At 37.9% G+C, this 17,104-nt stretch overlaps 2 protein-coding genes across 3 annotated transcripts; one reads left to right on the top strand and one right to left on the bottom strand.

Annotated features, from left to right (window-relative positions):
- The first annotated feature begins 5,132 nt into the window (after positions 1-5,132).
- On the top strand, positions 5,133-8,437 carry LOC112177155 (serine/threonine-protein kinase SAPK2). Of its 2 annotated transcripts, XM_024315375.2 has the most exons (9): positions 5,138-5,507; positions 5,606-5,680; positions 6,125-6,226; positions 6,409-6,462; positions 6,582-6,674; positions 6,766-6,855; positions 6,941-7,045; positions 7,170-7,268; positions 7,636-8,437. In XM_024315375.2, exons 1-9 carry the CDS (start codon positions 5,388-5,390, stop codon positions 7,909-7,911), a joined length of 1,014 nt encoding a protein of 337 aa, XP_024171143.1. In that variant the 5' UTR covers positions 5,138-5,387; the 3' UTR covers positions 7,912-8,437. The 2 variants fall into 2 exon arrangements, with proteins under 2 accessions (XP_024171144.1, XP_024171143.1); XM_024315376.2 differs by lacking the exon at positions 6,582-6,674 and having other exon boundaries at positions 5,133-5,507.
- Positions 8,438-16,164: 7,727 nt separating this feature from the next.
- Positions 16,165-16,777, bottom strand: LOC112178480. The gene is made up of 2 exons (XM_024316621.1): positions 16,317-16,777; positions 16,165-16,222 (listed from the first exon to the last, which is right to left on the bottom strand). Exons 1-2 carry the CDS (start codon positions 16,775-16,777, stop codon positions 16,165-16,167), a joined length of 519 nt encoding a protein of 172 aa, XP_024172389.1.
- Between the last annotated feature and the right edge of the window lie 327 nt (positions 16,778-17,104).

Raw genomic sequence — 17,104 nt, forward strand, 5'->3', positions numbered from 1 at the left:
GCTGAAGCAAGAAGAAAAACCAAGAATGGTCTTGTCAGCCAATGGGTTGAGCAAGAATATGAAGAGTATTTCGCTGAGAAAAAAGCGAAAGAAGTTGAAACTCTGTTCCAGGAAACCATGGAACAAACAAAGAATGTTGCAGCAACTGTAGTCCAAGAAACGACTATGGAACAACCATCTTCCTCAGAAATAAAGGAAGAAATCATCGGTGAAAAAACAATCGATGAAGATATTGAACTGGTTGAAATACCAGAAAATGTCCATCTCTTAGAAAGACAAGAGATAGCTGCGGATACTGGTACATGGGATCTACTTGGCCAACCTTCCGGCAAGTTTGACTACAAAGTCAGATATGATCCTCCCCCCTGGTTCAGTAATCCAGACAGCAAGAAGATAACTCCTACAGATTGGGATGATGATGACAAATCACCCACTCAGGAAAATGTTCCAGAAGAATGTAAACCGTTCATTCCAACGGAACAAGCTCAAGAAAATGAGCCTCACCAATCGAAAGCCGTCTCTACAAGTAGATACAGCAACTACATAGAGATCGGACTCAAGTTCCCTGATCACAGGAAATATCATCTACATGCTTTTGTAGATAATGGATCAGGCTTTACTGTTGCAAAGAGATTTGCAATTCCAGAAGAACTCTGGAACGAAGACAAGAAAAAGTCAGCTACTGGTGTTACATTCGATGGAAGCCATCTCACCATGAAGAAAGTAGCAAAAAATGTTCATATCACCATTGGTGGAGGAACATTTATCATCCAGAATGTTTGGCAATCTGAAGGCCAAGGATCTGATTTCTTGTTGGGCAATGATTTTATTCTCCAACAACGATTCATTCAGGATGAAGAAGCGATAGGCTTCAGAAAAGGAGAACGGGTGTTCTGGGCTGACCGCCTCACACAGGCATACAGTGTGGCCGGTCCCGGTTTTACTACTCAGCATCAGAGATCGCAACAGAATAGTGGTGATCTTACCCCCTACAAACCCAAATTTCAACCCATACTCCAAATCAAACAACAAGAAGAACTGCTTGTTGAAGAATCTTCAGAAGAAGAAGAAGAAGCTAGTGAAGATGAAGAAGCTAGTTTCATCCATGAGCACAACCTCAAGCACTTTCAGAACAAGCTTGAGTCTCAACAAACTCCCACTCTTGACAAAATCAAGAAACTACTCGAGCAGAATGTGGATACAAATCCTCAGAAGTTTTGGGAAAAAGACCCAGTGGTCTGTGAATTAAGATTGCATGACATGAATGCTATCTGCCATGTCAAAGCCATTCCTCAGTACAAAGAGGAAGATCAAAAAGAATTCAGAAGTGATATTGAAGATCTCCTGAAGAAGAGATTAATTCAACCTTCCACTAGCCCTCATCATGCTCCAGCATTCTACGTGAGAAATCATGCAGAGAATCTAAGAGGAAAAGCTAGAATGGTTATTGACTATAGAGATGTCAATAAGAAGACTGTCAAAGACGGATATCAGATCGCTCAAGTCAGAGTCCTGATCAACCAGCTCAGAGGAGCTAAAGTCTTTTCGAAATTCGATGCAAAGTCGGGTTTCTGGCAGGTCAGGATGCATCCTGAGAGTGTACCTCTCACTGCATTTGGAACACCACAAGGTCATTACGAGTGGCTGGTAATGCCTTTTGGTCTCAAACAAGCTCCCTCAATCTTTCAAAGAAAGATGGACAACATCTTCAAGCATGTAGCGGAGTTCTGCGTCGTCTATATAGATGACATCCTGGTCTTCTCCAAAAACAGAGAAGAACACATGAAGCACCTCTACGAGGTAGCAAAGCTGATAGTCCAGCATGGAATTATCCTAGGTGAGAAGAAAATCTTCTTTATCCTCGATGAAGTTGATTTCCTAGGAATAAACATCAAGAATGGAGTCATAAAGCTCCAACCTCACATCCTTGAAAAGATCTGGAAGTTCCCAGACAAAATTCCTGATGCTAAGAGTCTAGAGAGATTCCTTGGTGTCATAAATTATGGGAGAGATTTCATCCCTAGAATCTCAGGATTAACAGCAATATTATCCCCCAAGACAAGTTCCAAAAGGAAATGGAACTTCACAGAAGACGATGAAAAGATCGTGAAGCAGATAAAAAACCTCTGCAAGAACCTCCCTCCTCTTCAACAACCAGAAGAGAATGATGAAATTATCCTCCAGACAGATGCGAGTGATAATTACTGGTCCGGTGTTGTTCTGGCGAGAGCGCCTGGAACTAACATTGAAAAGATCTGCAAATTTTGTAGTGGCAAGTTCAGCCCTGCAGAACTGAATTATCCCACAGGGGAAAAAGAGATTTTAGCTGTCAAGAAAACAATTTTAAATTCTCCAGCTTATCTGAGAAAAACCTTTACTGTCCGCACCGATTGTGCTAGAGTAAAGAATTTTAAAAATTTTAAACTTGACAAAGCTGCTGATAGAGGAAGATTAGCCAACTGGCAATTGTTTCTTAACCAATATGATTACACTGTTGAATTAATTGCAGGAAACAAGAACTATCTTCCAGACGCATTGACCAGAGAACTGGCAATGTTCAGCCAAAGAGAAGACGACGAAGGTCGTAATCCCAGAAGCAGAAGGACTGGGAAAGAACAGGAATCTGAAGAAGATCCAAAAGAAACCAAGGAGAAAATCCTTAAAAGGTTTCTGCTAAGCTCAAAAGGCTTGGCCTCAACTGATCAATCCCAGGGTAAAGGATTGGCTAGCCCGTCTCAAACGGCAGACGGTAAAGGCACATCAAGACCGTTGACGGCTGCTGCTTTGCCAAAAAGCAGACCAACTCCTAGTGGAGTTATAAATGTTTTTAATTACGAATTAAGAACTTTTGATACTCCTGTGTTCAGAACTGGCAGGAGACTAGCGTATCACCAGAAGGCAATCCTGGACAATCTCTTATTTGCCTTTCAAGAAAGAAGCAGTGGATTAATGTTCCCAGCTCTGTTTGCATTAGCTGAAGAACTCTACGAGAATGGTAGACCACAAGGTGAAGAGCTTCATACACAGCAGAGTGCTGTAAGGAAAGAAAAACTATCCTTCCTTGAAAGTCCAGAAAGTGCTAGGGTCCCTATCATAGCACTCAATGAATCAGATTGGTATGAATTCCATAATCTGATAGGAAGGCACAATCCTGAAAACCTAGTTCCTCCAACCCTCTTTATTGTCTCAGGACCATATGTTGGAAGATACCTGGTAAATGTTCAGAGTGAACATCCTCAAGAACACAAGCTATGGCTTGTTGAAAATGGTTTTGTCCATAATTTATGGACTAAAACTAATGATGATCTGAGAGGCTTGCCGCCTATTATTGTCAACACGGTCAAGAACATCAGAAAAGACAACTGTATGCTTCGTCTGAAGTTCAGATCCACACCTCCTGAATGGATCCAGAAGACAGATGGTGAAGTTGAATATATTCCTCCATATCATTATGTGAGAATTATTCAAAGAAGATATCTTCAACCAGCCTGTGTAGCATACAACGGCCAACCGAATTCTAGCATTCCCTGGATGAAGGCCATGGCTCTTGACTACATCAAAAAGATCATCTCTGAAGACATCAACAACACATTCCTGGCAGCAGGAGAAAAGACAATTATCACTGCTTACGATCATCCTGACGTAGTCAGCAGCGATATATTCCTATCTCTAACCAGAAAAGAGATAGACTCGACAATGGCATGCATGCGTTGGGTGGAAAAGCTTGAAAATGACAACCACTACAAGATGTATGTTGATACAGACGTCGAGGATAATGCAACAACAACTCGCATGGCCCAGACAGACAACAACTCCTTTGTCTTTGGCCACCATTCTGAAACGGACGAGAACATGTGAAGCTACAGGTGAAGAATCAGCACCAAAATAGCAACTGTAGAACTTTAGACTTTTCTAAAGCTACTTTTGCTTTTTCCTTTTCAAAAGAAAAGGTTAAGTGAAAAACATTTCACTTTTCCTTTTGCTTTTCCCTGACCGACCTCCACCAGCAGGAGCACTACGAAAAGCAGAAGTCACGGAGTTGTCCTGTAGATTTTCGCATTTTGAATTCTAGTTTGAGTTCCGCTCCCTATATAAGGAGCTTCAGCTTCTCTTAGAAGGAATTGGAAAAGGAGATGAGAAAATTAGATCAGAAAACTCCTCTGATAATAAAAATAGTAGAATAGCAGTGTGCTTCCTTTCCTGTTTAGGTGTGAAGTAATGTGCTTCCAATACAAGTAAGTAACTGTTCTCATTCTTATGGATAGCTAAACAGCTTTTGCTGTTTACCTGAGAATGAGGCTCTGATTGTTTAAAGTTTTATATGTATATTTGAATAAATAAATTCAGATGGATGTTCACCCACTTCTTTAATTTATAAAATGTTTATGTCATTATCTTTACATATTGTAATCATCTTTATCATGCATAGTTTACTATGTCAAAGTTTGAACATTCGAATGCATGCATCCCATGGAAAGCTAAAGTTCTAAGCCTTACTGTTCAGCCAAAAGAATCAGTTTTAAAACAGAAAAATTAGGACAAGCAGCAGTGATTCCGCCCTGTGAGTAGCCGTTTAGACAGGAAGTCGTTAGGCGAAATGTGGCATGTTGAAGGCTAGTCTTGTTTTTGTTTTAATGTTTTTTATTGTTTCCTTTTGACTGAATAGCACGGTAGAAGAATCTAAGGTCAACATAGGATACAGAGGGCATTTGTTTGTTAAAACTATCCATGTTAGTCTTTGTCTATTGTCAATAGTGAAATACCAAAGTGTTGGGCAGTTGGGAAAAATACCAAGGATTTTTGGGTATGCGGGAATTACCCCTTAAGATAATTTAGGCTCACCATGACATAAGTTTTTCCACGTTTTTCAAAGTCATGAAAACCAAAAATTTCTGTCGGAGCGTCTTCATCGTTCACGTCTTTCACGAAGAACAATGATCCGCCATTACCCATTGGTATCCAAAAGAAAAAGTTCGCTGTGGGCCTGTAGCACACTGTTACTTTGTTTACTTGTTCCTTCCACAAAAAGGAGGCACAAAATACGTACGAATCAGAGCACACGTTACTCACACTTTACTCGGTCGAAATGCTCCGCTGTCTTTTGTCTGTTAACTCCAAACTTTTCCTCATCACGAAAAACACAAGGAAATTTCTTACACCGTCCTACACTTGACTCCTGGTACTCATCCTTTTGGGGTCAAAGTGTCACTGTGGCTTCTTTTGCCTTTGTTTAAAGTCTTCTGTACCAGACCACCCACCAACCCTCCTCCACACTTGTCTTAAACCTACAGAGAAAAGATTTGGTGTCTGTGTACCTGTAAACCCTTTTGCCGTTGGATCATTCTTGCAAGTTGGTGTTTGATGATCAAGTTGTGATTTGGTATACTATGGAGAGGTATGAGATTGTGAAAGATATTGGGTCTGGGAATTTTGGGGTGGCAAGGTTGGTCAGAGATAAGTGGACCAGAGAACTCTTCGCTGTTAAGTTCATTGAGAGAGGCCAGAAGGTCAGACTTCATCTTCTTCACTCCTTTTACTTCTACCATTTTTTTTCTTTCTGAATTTTCTGAATTTTTCTGGTATTGGGTTTCTTTTGGTGTTGCAGATAGATGAACATGTGCAAAGGGAAATCATGAACCACAGATCGTTGAAGCATCCCAATATTGTTCAATTCAAAGAGGTAAGTGATTAGTGATGAGTTAGGTACTTAGGTCAATATTCATCCATAAATGATAATATTCCTCAACCATCAATTCATATAGGATTGGCCAATGCCCTGTTTTGTTGAATAAAGACATTATATTTTGGGGTAATTATGATCTTTCTAAAAAAAAACTGAGAATGAATAATCCCTAAGCTTATAGCATGTCTCCTACACATAAGCAGCTTGTTCCTTTTTATGGCATGTTGTCTTTCAGATTCAGTTTTGTATAGGCTTGCTTTGCATCAGCATCTGTTGAGGTTGGAGTTAAGACAGAACATGCTAATTTATGCCTCTAGTGTGCATGAATTAGTTTACTTCCTGTAACTTTTTTAGAATGTTCAGCAGAAACTTTCTTTACCGTGGCCTTTCTGATTGACTCTTCTAGCTATAGTGATGGAATATTGGGTGTCTTCCTTGCAGGTTCTTCTGACACCAACTCATCTAGCCATAGTAATGGAGTATGCTGCTGGAGGAGAACTCTTTGGGAGAATATGCAATGCTGGTAGATTTAGTGAGAATGAGGTAAAGTAGTTAACGAGGGGGCGAGTTTCAAGGAAAACTTTTGTTCGTCAGAATATGGGGTTTTTCATTTTCCCCTGAAAATGAAATCAATAAAAAGAATTACACGCACTTTTACTTATATATCAGTCATGATATTACTATAACTGACATCCTTCTGCAATTCTATTGTTCTTCTGCATCAGGCAAGGTTTTTCTTCCAGCAATTGATATCTGGAGTCAGTTACTGTCATTCAATGGTATGTTAATTGGAACTCTTCCGGTGTGTGGTATATCGTTGATTTATTTTTTATTTTATTTTTTGTTCTTGATATTTGATAATATTCATTGTAGTAAGCAAATAGTTCATTTGTGGCAGCAAATATGTCACAGAGACCTTAAGCTTGAAAATACACTCTTAGATGGCAGCACAGCACCTCATGTCAAAATATGTGATTTTGGATACTCAAAGGTATTCCACAAACTCTAGAGTAAGGAATCTGCATTAGGGGTTCAGGTTAATGAGACGTTGAGTAATTATTTTTTTCACTTCGTTTTTGTAGTCACTACTGCAGTCTCAGCCAAAATCAACTGTAGGAACACCAGCCTATATTGCTCCTGAGGTCCTATCTAAAAAGCAATATGATGGAAAAGTAAGTTCCAATTCCTGTGCCTTTTCATTGACATCATAAATTGTTATGGGTTCAGCATCTTTTGTAGCTAATCTTCACATTATAGATTGCAGATGTTTGGTCTTGTGGAGTCACCTTATATGTGATGCTAGTTGGAGCTTATCCTTTTGAAGATCCTGATGATCCTAACAACTTCAGAAAAACAATTGATGTTAGTGGCATTACTACCTTTTCACCAATAAAATTGAACATGCTGTGTATATTGGAAAACATTGCTTATATCAAAACTGAGTACTTAATTTCTAGAGCTATGGTTAACATATTGTCTCATGCAGCGGATCCTTGGCGTACAGTACTCAATTCCAGATCATGTTCAAGTTTCCATTGAATGTAAACATCTTTTATCTCAGATATTTGTGGAAAAACCCGAAAAGGTAATTATGTGGCTTCTGTTTTGGTGTTGAAGCTACTAGACAATTAGAGTTAACCATTAGGGTTATTTAATCCCCTACGAGGAAAAGAAAAATCATGCGTCTTATAACAGAACAATTACATTCCTGACCCAATTAACTAGGTTAGCTGCTAGATTGGTAGTAGTCTCGCAACCAATTGATACTCAGAACAGTTCCATTCCTGACCAATTACTTTTGTATGCTGCTAACCTGAGGAGTGAGTGAGGGTCATAATTTAATTTATTTTCTTTTTCCTTCTGATTATTGAAAATATCTGGTTTTGTTTACATGTTTTGAGTTTAAATTTATAGGTTCAAGTTAGCTTTCTCATTGTGGTCTTTGCTCGCAGAGAATAACAATCGCAGGAATTAAAAACCACCCTTGGTTCTTAAAGAACTTACCCATGGAACTGATGGAAGGAGGAAGTTGGCAGAGCAATGATGTAAATATTCCATCTCAAAGCACTGAAGAAGTTATGTCCATAATTCAAGAGGCAAGAAAATCAGTACAGTCCCCAAACGCAGTTACGCATCTCATCGAAGGCAGCATGGATCTTGATGATTTGGATGCTGAAGTTGAAGACATTGAAACAAGTGGTGATTTTGTATGTCACGTGAGTAGTTAAACTGTACGTACACATCATAGTGATCATACTTGGCTCTTGGCGGTCGATCTGGAGTTGAATTCTGTAAAAAGTAATAGTAGTGTACCTAGAGAAGCACGGGATAAGTTTTGCTAATGGCAGAATTATTACCAAAGCATCCAAAAAGAAAATATAAAGCTCGAGAATACCATGCTAATTCCTCTTCGAACGGTGAACTTCATTCCACGGGGTCTGGTTGTTCTGATACATGGTGTGGAAGAGGGTGTAGTGGTTCTTGATATTGGTTTGATCCATGGTGGTACATCAGTAGGCCTATGAAAGCACCCAAGGTTGATGGGCATGCTATAGTCCAGCCCTGTTTTGTAAGGCCATGGGTCAGTCCAGCTCGACCTTATGGGCGGGCCTATTGACAAAGGATAGGACTTGGGCAATGCTTTCCAATTCCAGGGCTACCATGGTCTCAAGCTCCGCCCCCCTTATTAGTAAAACTACTGTAAAAGTGTAGAGCTTGCCTGGAGTTGCCTAAGATTACAAAAAGTTTCTTATTTTTTTCTTCTTCTGTTTCGACGACAATATATATATATATATATATATATATATATATATATATATATCAGAATTTTGACGATAATATATTAAGACCAAAGATTATACATGTTTTCACACCCCTTTTGAGGTACAACAATAAAAGACATCGTTTAAGTGGTAACTTTAGCTGTTTTCTAACACAACCAGAACCAACCCTTAGAACTCAGGGTCCAGAGTTTTCTACGTCATTTTAGTTATAAAAAGAGTTAATAGCCCAAAAGTCCAAAACCTAAACCTAGCCACACCTCGGAGGAGGCACAAGTCAAGGTTTTAAATCTCTGCGATATTTCCGATATATCTCCCGATATCTCTTTTTTTCGACGGACCGATATATCTAGGGGGTAAATATCTTATCTTTTACCGTTTCTGCGAAATTTCTCCTACATTGTCAAATATCCCCTATATATTAGATATTTGCGATATATCCCCGATAAAGTGAAGAAATATCTGTAAAATTTGAGGTAAAAATATATAAAAAACTCGGTAATTCTCTAAATGAAAATATGTGTGAAGAGAGATCTCCTAAAGGCAAATCTGACTATCTGAGTGAGGAGAAATACCCTCAAGGTGAATCTAGGTGAGTAGAAAATCCCTTCAAGGCGAATCTAGGTGAGGAAAAAAATCCCCTCAAGGCGAATCTTTACCCTGGAGAAATACCCTCAAGGCGATTTTAGGTGATAAGTAATTCTCTAAAAGTCTAAATGCAAATTTGTGTGAGGAGAGATTTGGTACTATATAGTCTATAACTATGTTTGTAACTTTGTAGTTGAATAATTTGTGTGAGGAGAGATTTGGTACTATATAGTCTATAACTATGTTTGTAACTTTGTAGTTGAATAATAGAAAGAAGATAAAGCCATAAATGTTCAATTATTCAAATGAGGCCAAATGACATTGCAGAAGGAAGTCAAGGAACCATATATGGATGACATGATGAGAAGAGAGTGCAAAGCACGGAGTATTAAATTTTGTCTATGCATCTTGAAAAAGTGAGGAATAATGAAGCTACTGTGTAGTATGTGAGTGTATAGTCTGTGGTTGAATAGTATAAAGAAGCTAAAAGTTCAAATGCTAAAGTAACTATCAAATGGAATAGGTGTTATGTGTAGTCTGTGAGTGTATAGTCTGTAGTTGAATAGTATAAAGAAGCTAAAAGTTCAAATGCTAAAGTAACTATCAAATGGAATAGGTGAATAACATGCATAAAGAGACTCAGAGCAGGCAGTCAATTATTCAAAAGTGGCCAAGTTTAATTATTTGAAAAGAGACCAAGTTCAATTATTTCAAAAGAGGCTGAGTGAGTTTGCAAAAGAAACAATATATTAATGAAAAACAGAGTGACTATGCATCTTAAAGAAGTGATCGAGGAATCTATATAAGAGTTTATCATATACTTCAATTTACACATCGAAGCAGTCTTGCAGTCGTTTTAAAGAAAAGAAGTTCTACATTTCTGGTATAAATAGTTCTTCTTAATATTACACATTATGTTTTAGATCTAATCTGCAAGTTACAATAAATATTTACTTGTTTTAGTACATTTTTATATGCTAGATTAAAAATGGCAAGCAGCGGTAAAGGTGGAAATGGTCCAGCATGGAAGTACGCAACTCCCGTCGAAGGAAATCGAAATGGTACAACATGTATATTTTGTTTTGCCACTTTTAAAAGTGGAGGTATTACAAGATTGAAGAGTCATTTATCGGGTTATGATCCTCACAAGAGTGTAAAGAAATGTGATAAGGTGCCACCGGAGATCAAAACAGAGGTGATAGCATGGATAAAGAGAAAAGATTCTATTAAGCAAGAAAAGACAGCTGTTCAAGATGATATTAGAGAAGAACTCCGCAATGATTATCTTGGCAATCAAACAAGTCTGTACAATGACGATGACGACAATGATGATGATGGATTTCAGTATCCACTAGACATGCACCCTGCAGAACGACAAGATTATTGTGCTGCAGTAAGACGATCAACCGTAGATCGTGATAAGAACTCTCAGTTTAGTAGAAGTGCAAGATTTCAATTTCCAAAACAATCAAGAGGCGGTAGTAGCAGTCAACAACCGCAACAAGTTGATCGATCAAAAACCTATCGGTACTCATTTCCTGAGCCTCCAGTAGCAATGCCATCAAAAGATAGTCGATCAAAACAAAGCACAATTAAATCATTACTAAAAGGTGGTAGAGAACTATTGGCAACAATGGTGTCCAAATACCACATATATGATGCTGTCCCTTTTAACAAAGTTGATTCTCCACATTTTCAAAACATGTTGACTACAGCTGGAAATCTAGGTAAATTATATTGTATTTACATATTTCTTCATGGACAATTATGTTAAGTAGAATTTATATAATGAACATTCCTATAAAATAAATAATTTTCTTGTTTAGGTCCTGGTGTAAAGCTTCCTATCTCCTATGAAATTCAGACTTGTTACTTAGAGAATGAGTACACAGAAATGAAAAGGTATGTGGATACTCACAGAGAAACCTGGAAAATATATGGATGCACTATCATGTGTGATGGATGGACTGGCCCAACCAAAATGTCTATTCTAAATTTCATGGTGTATTCAAAAGGTTCAACTGTGTTTTTGAAGTATGTAGATGCTTCACATATGAAAAAAAATGATCAGTACATAGAACTATTGTTAGATGAGATTATCCAAGATGTTGGACCAGAAAATGTTGTCCAGATTGTCACTGACAATGCATCAGCATTTAAAAAGGCCGGAAGGGAACTACAGAAAAAATATCCGCTGTTCTGGATCCCGTGTGCTGCCCACTGCATCGATTTGATATTTGAAGATATTGGGAAGCAAGAGACTGTTTCCACTGTCGTCAAATGGGCTCAAAGTGTAACTAACTACATCTATAATCATGGTTGGGTACTGGCTGAAATGAGGAGCATCACGAAGGGACATTTGATTTGACCGGGTAAAACTCGATTTGCGACAAATCACATTGCCATCGACAGTATCTTGAAGAAGAAATCTGATTTGAGAAAATTGTTTACAAGTAGCGCATGGAATGAGAATGCAGCGAGCAGGACCAGAGATGACAAAAGGATAGAAAAAAAGTCCTCGATGGGACATTTTTGGATGGCATGGAAGCAGTCCATAAAATTTATAAGCCATTGTATAAGATTTTTCGAATTGTTGACACAAAAATTCAGCCAACCATGCCCATATTATATGATATGTTTGAAAGAGTGAAACAACAAATCTCACATATGAGAGGAAAGAAATGGGTGCTTAAAATCATCAATGATCGATGGGATAACACATTAAGTCAACCATTGCATGCATCATGTATTATTTCTCTATCTCGAAATACGTTTGTATCTTGATAATTACTTAGTTAGATCTATATTATATAACTTTTTGGTTTCTTGTTTGTAGCACATTTCTTAAACCCAAATTTTCATTATCAACTTGATGTTGGTTATAGCTCACGTTTCACAAACTCTCTGGCAACAGTTGTCGAACAATTTAACATAAATGGAGAAATTGTGGATACATTTGTGGATGAGGTAACTTCTTATTGATGACAACCTTAAAAAATTTTGGGATTAGAAATGACCAATTTTCAAATGGTTAATGCAGATTGTATGCTTTAGAGATGCAAAGGAATTATTTGGGTCAACCATAGCAAGAAAAACAAGAGAAACCAGAAATACAGGTTTGTGGTATATCCGTATATGTATATATTAAAACACACACACACACACACATATAATTTCTTTAATACAAAATGTTGATCTACTATAGCAGTAACTCATTGTAGTAGCTTTACAGCTGATTGGTGGACACAATGTGGGTATTCTGCACCAAACATGCAGAAAATTGCAATGCGTATTTTGGCACAAACGGCTTCTTCTTCTGCGTGTGAGAGAAATTGGAGTACATTTGCTATTATTCATATCAAGCAAAGGAACCGTTTGGCATATCAGAAGTTGGAAAAGCTTGTATACTGCTACTACAACATGAAGCTGCGGCTGCGAGATAAACAGGCAAAGAATAATGTGGTCAATGAAAACAACTATATAGATCTATTTCATGTTGCAAGCGAGCCGCTTGATAATGGCATTGATCCACTTCATGATTGGATTATGCCTGCACACCTCGATGATGAAGCTGGAAGACCTCTTCCACAAGTTGTAGAAACTGCAACTAATGCTGGAATCAATGTAGAGAGAGTCTTATCTGAAGAAGTTGTTAACAACCCATAAGATAATTCAGATAGTGATGATGCGTGGGGTGGTACAGCAACTCCAGATAGTTCTGATGATGGTGGAGAGGGTGGAAGCGGAACAGGTGGTGGAGGTGAAAGATATGAATATGGACAATCTTCTGTGGATGGAGGATTCCAATTTACCTGTGAAGGTAATTTTGATCATGCCACCCAAGATGAAGACCAGAGAGTGAGAACAGCTGGTCATGGTGCTCAAGAGAAGACCCGATATGGGAGGAGGACTAGAGGTGCAACTGATGATCAAAGTACCCTATCTGATGTTTCTTCAATTGCCTTAAGTTTTGACTCTATCAGTTTAGGCACAGAGCGCAGTGAGATCTCAAATGAATCTCATGAAGGCAACAATCAATTTGGTTATGATGCTTATGGATATAATCAATATGGAGAAGTATATGATCAGTCATCCAGTTGGGTTTATCCTTATTATCCCCTTATAGGGGAAACAGTCGGCAGCTCTAAAGAGATCTATAACTATCATGTTCATCACTACAATTCGCACTATATGGGTCATATATCTTGGTCTGATTATTGCATTTTCGTAGACCAGCGAGCGGCTTTTCAACCGCGTAGAGTCTCTTTTTGGATGTAGATGAAGTTGACATTCATATGTATTTATATGTAGTTCTAAATTTCTAATAAATTGACTTTTTTCAAAAACGATATTTTCGTACCCTGTATCCCCGATATTTCCGATATCTCCCTTTTTCAAAGTACCGATAGATATGAAGATACCGATATTTAAAACCTTCGGCACAACAACGTCCTCTTCCTTTGATGTGGAGTGAGGAGACATAGGAACCCATAATGGCCAAAGCTGCCTCCTATGCTGCTAAAACATGCTACCGAGAAGCCCACACTAAACTGGAAACACATCCCCACATATGCAGAAAGCCTCAAAGCTACCCATTTGTCTCCTTTGACGAATTCCCAACAATAAAAAAGACAAATTTGAGCAGAAATCCAGATCCAAACCCGATCAAAAAGTGAAACACCACATCCATAGTTCCATAAACCAAGGTCATCAAAGCAATTGAAGCACCACCCGTATTGGGCCAAAAGACACCAACCATAAACAATCAGTTGTCTCCACTCTGCACCACCAAATAGAAAGGAGTTTCTCCTTTAAACACTGAACAACCAAATGAAAGGGTCAAAGGGAGAAATCCGAGGAACCACCATGAAGGAAATCGAGAGGAAGAAGAAATCTCCAACCTGAATTTGAAGCGGGGAGCGCATCCCTAAGATCCGCAAAATCGAAACGAAAGAGAGAGCTTGAGTTGACGACCCTTAGCCAAACTAAGAGATGATGTAGAGAACTCATGTTGCGGTCAAAACCTCAAGAAGTCGCCGCTGGTGCTTGTGATTCAAGGCCTAGCAAAGAAAAGTTTAGGTAGAGAAATGTTTTTTCAAAATTTATTGGATTTTTATATTCTTCTTTTTCAAGGTTTGTTGAATAAATAACATATTTAAAGCCGTAGAATCTCATTGAGACTAGAACATAAAAAGGTATATGGATTGAACTTTTTATCTAGAACATAAAAGGTCTGTTCTATAGCTAATGATAAAACTCTCGTATGTATGTATCACAGGCCCGCTCACCTGTAGGACGAAAATAAAGGGACAAAATGGGACGAAATCATCCCAGCTGTTAGATCTTAATTGAATTGATCAAGAGATAGAATAGTAAACCATTAAATTAAAATTTCTTTGATGCATTACTCAATCCCGTCTCGCTACTCTGCTAAGACTCCACGCTTAGCCTATTTATCTTCCTCCTCCCTCGTCTCAACTCTCAATCCATCTACGATCCCTCAAAGCCTCCCCTATACCACTTTTGATTCATCCTCATCACCATAAGACTGGTCTATCTTGAAGGTATTTTTCTTAGATTTTACTCTCTCTCGATTTTAGGGTTTTCTTATTTTTCTTTTCTTTTCAGTTTGGTGGATCATGGAGCCATTGTATTTTGTTTGATGATTTCATTGCTGGTGTTCTGATTTCATTGTCGAAATTTTGGGTGTTCCTGTGGAAGTATTGATTTTTGTTGCAAATGGAAATTAGTTTAGTTTTCGGATTTGGATTCCTGCTCAAAATTCGATTGACTGGATTTGTTATGTTTGTTTTGGGATTTGAAAGTGTTTCTATTTTTAATTGCTGGGATATAGAGTTGGGTCAAAAGAAATTGAAAAAAGGTCAATACTTTTGTCCATGGAATGGATTGAATCATTGAATAGGAAGCCTAATTGACCAACTTGATTAAGTGGTTAGACTCTGTGGAATTGGTTTCACCATTTTTGTTTTGTTTTGATAATTGTTTGACTACTTTATTACTAAAAGTGTGATTGATGCTGCAGCCGTCCATGCTATACATTTGGGAAGAACATGAAGCGAGCTGGTTTTGGTCCTGGCTTTTTACAGGTTTGTTTCTTTTCCTTCATCCTTTGGTGAAGTGATCAAAGTCAAAATCTTTGAGGCAAAGTTTTGGTGTTGAGGAGAATGAGAGAGGCCATATTGCACCGTGTTGAATGAGCTGTCTAGTTTCACTTTGTTCTATATCTCATGATTGTTTTTCCACAGATGAGAATTGTTTAGATAGAATTTGAATCTTGGTATATTGTTATGCAGGGAACTCTTCATTTGATTCTAGTTGCTAGCATCCTTCTCAACTGCATTGCGTTTATTATCAACAACAAGTGCTGCAAATGAAGGCTGAGATTAATCGGAGTCAGAAAGGACAGCCAAGTGTAGCTGCGATTTCTCTCTTGACCGTAAAAATTTGAGAGATAGTGATTCAACCAGTTACTTGAACAAATTGATTAGTTAGCTTAAATTCTTTTCTGATATTTGTGTTGGATGTACTTGTCGGGAAATTTGAAATTCTTGTTAAATTGATTGTCTTATCCTGATTTATGGAGATTGTTATTAGTACCGGAATGATATTTACCATTGTATTTACTATATGTGTTATTTACTCGGGTGTTTAGTATCGGAATTGTTAAGACTTCTGCTACAGGCCAATAACACTAAGCTAAAGTCTTTTGCTGCATCATTACTAAACAGAGCTTACCTCCTTATTCTGCAGTGAAAATAATAGTACCAAGTTGGACATTATTTCTCGACCTTGCATTAAATTATCAATTGAAAGATCCAGAAAAATGGGTGGCTGATGATTCAATTAGCTCAATTATAGAATCCTTGTGCAGTATACTATGCTGAATAAAAATTGAAACATGTAATAGACATCCCAATTCACAATCACAAGTTATAATCATAATGCAAAAGAAGATACACATGTTATGGTCAGTGGATGAATGAAAAAACATTCATTGAATGACAACCCAACTGATGCATATTACAATCCATTACATATAAAAAAGCTTGCGATTATGCTGAAACAAAATAGAAGAAAGATCAACTTCATCCTTTACATGCTAAGTGGTGCTTCATTTGATTGCTCAGTGGGGTTGATTTGTATACTTGACCTGATCATATACAATATCAATGATATATTAATAAGCATGAAATAAACCACATAGGGAAATAAAAGCAAGTGTTAGTAGTAAATAAAGTTATTACCCATTAGTATTGTCATTATTGTGCTTGTCACATGTTTTTATGTTATGCCTACTTTTACCACATTTTCCACAGTTTCTCTGCTTATTCATTGCAATTTCTTTGGATGACTTCAACCTCTTCCCACTTCCTTTAGCCTTTGATTGAGATGGTTCTTCAATGAGTATTTGCTGAGGTATTCTTTTCTTTGTGGATGGAAGTTCCTCAACACCCAGACTTGAGAGAAGTTCTTTAATACCAAGGCGAAGCGAATGGAGTCCATCTGTGAAATATTTTGTTGTTTCTGGTGAAAGAGACGCCTCATCAATTACAGCTTGTGAAAGTTGAGATAATTGAATATATCTCATCATCAATGACTTATCACCATCATCTTTCACTTCGACACCATCATCATCCCAAACTCTTCCAACTTTTGCATTTTTTGTCCACCTATCCAAGATGTATTCACTTGGCAAATGTACCATATTCATACTTCGAAAAAAGAAAATGATATGCCTACATGCAATTCCTTCAACCTCAAAGCCTCCACAAGTACACTTGGCAAAACCAGATACTTTGTCATGAACAATTTGTCGCAATTTCTAGCTTTGTTCATCATCTGCAGCCCTTAAAATAGTATACACTCATTCATTTTCATCCCCTTCAAAGTTTCACATTTCAAGTAAGCAGTACTCTTGACAAAGTGGTGTTAGCTCAGTGGTTAGATCACCCACTACCTATGTACAAAGTGATGGGTTCGAGTCACCATGGGGGCAGGAGTGAAACCCTTTGATCCTTTTTTTTTTAAGAAT

This window comes from Rosa chinensis, chromosome 7 (assembly GCF_002994745.2).
Source record: "Rosa chinensis cultivar Old Blush chromosome 7, RchiOBHm-V2, whole genome shotgun sequence".
NCBI classification, from domain to species: domain Eukaryota; kingdom Viridiplantae; phylum Streptophyta; class Magnoliopsida; order Rosales; family Rosaceae; genus Rosa; species Rosa chinensis.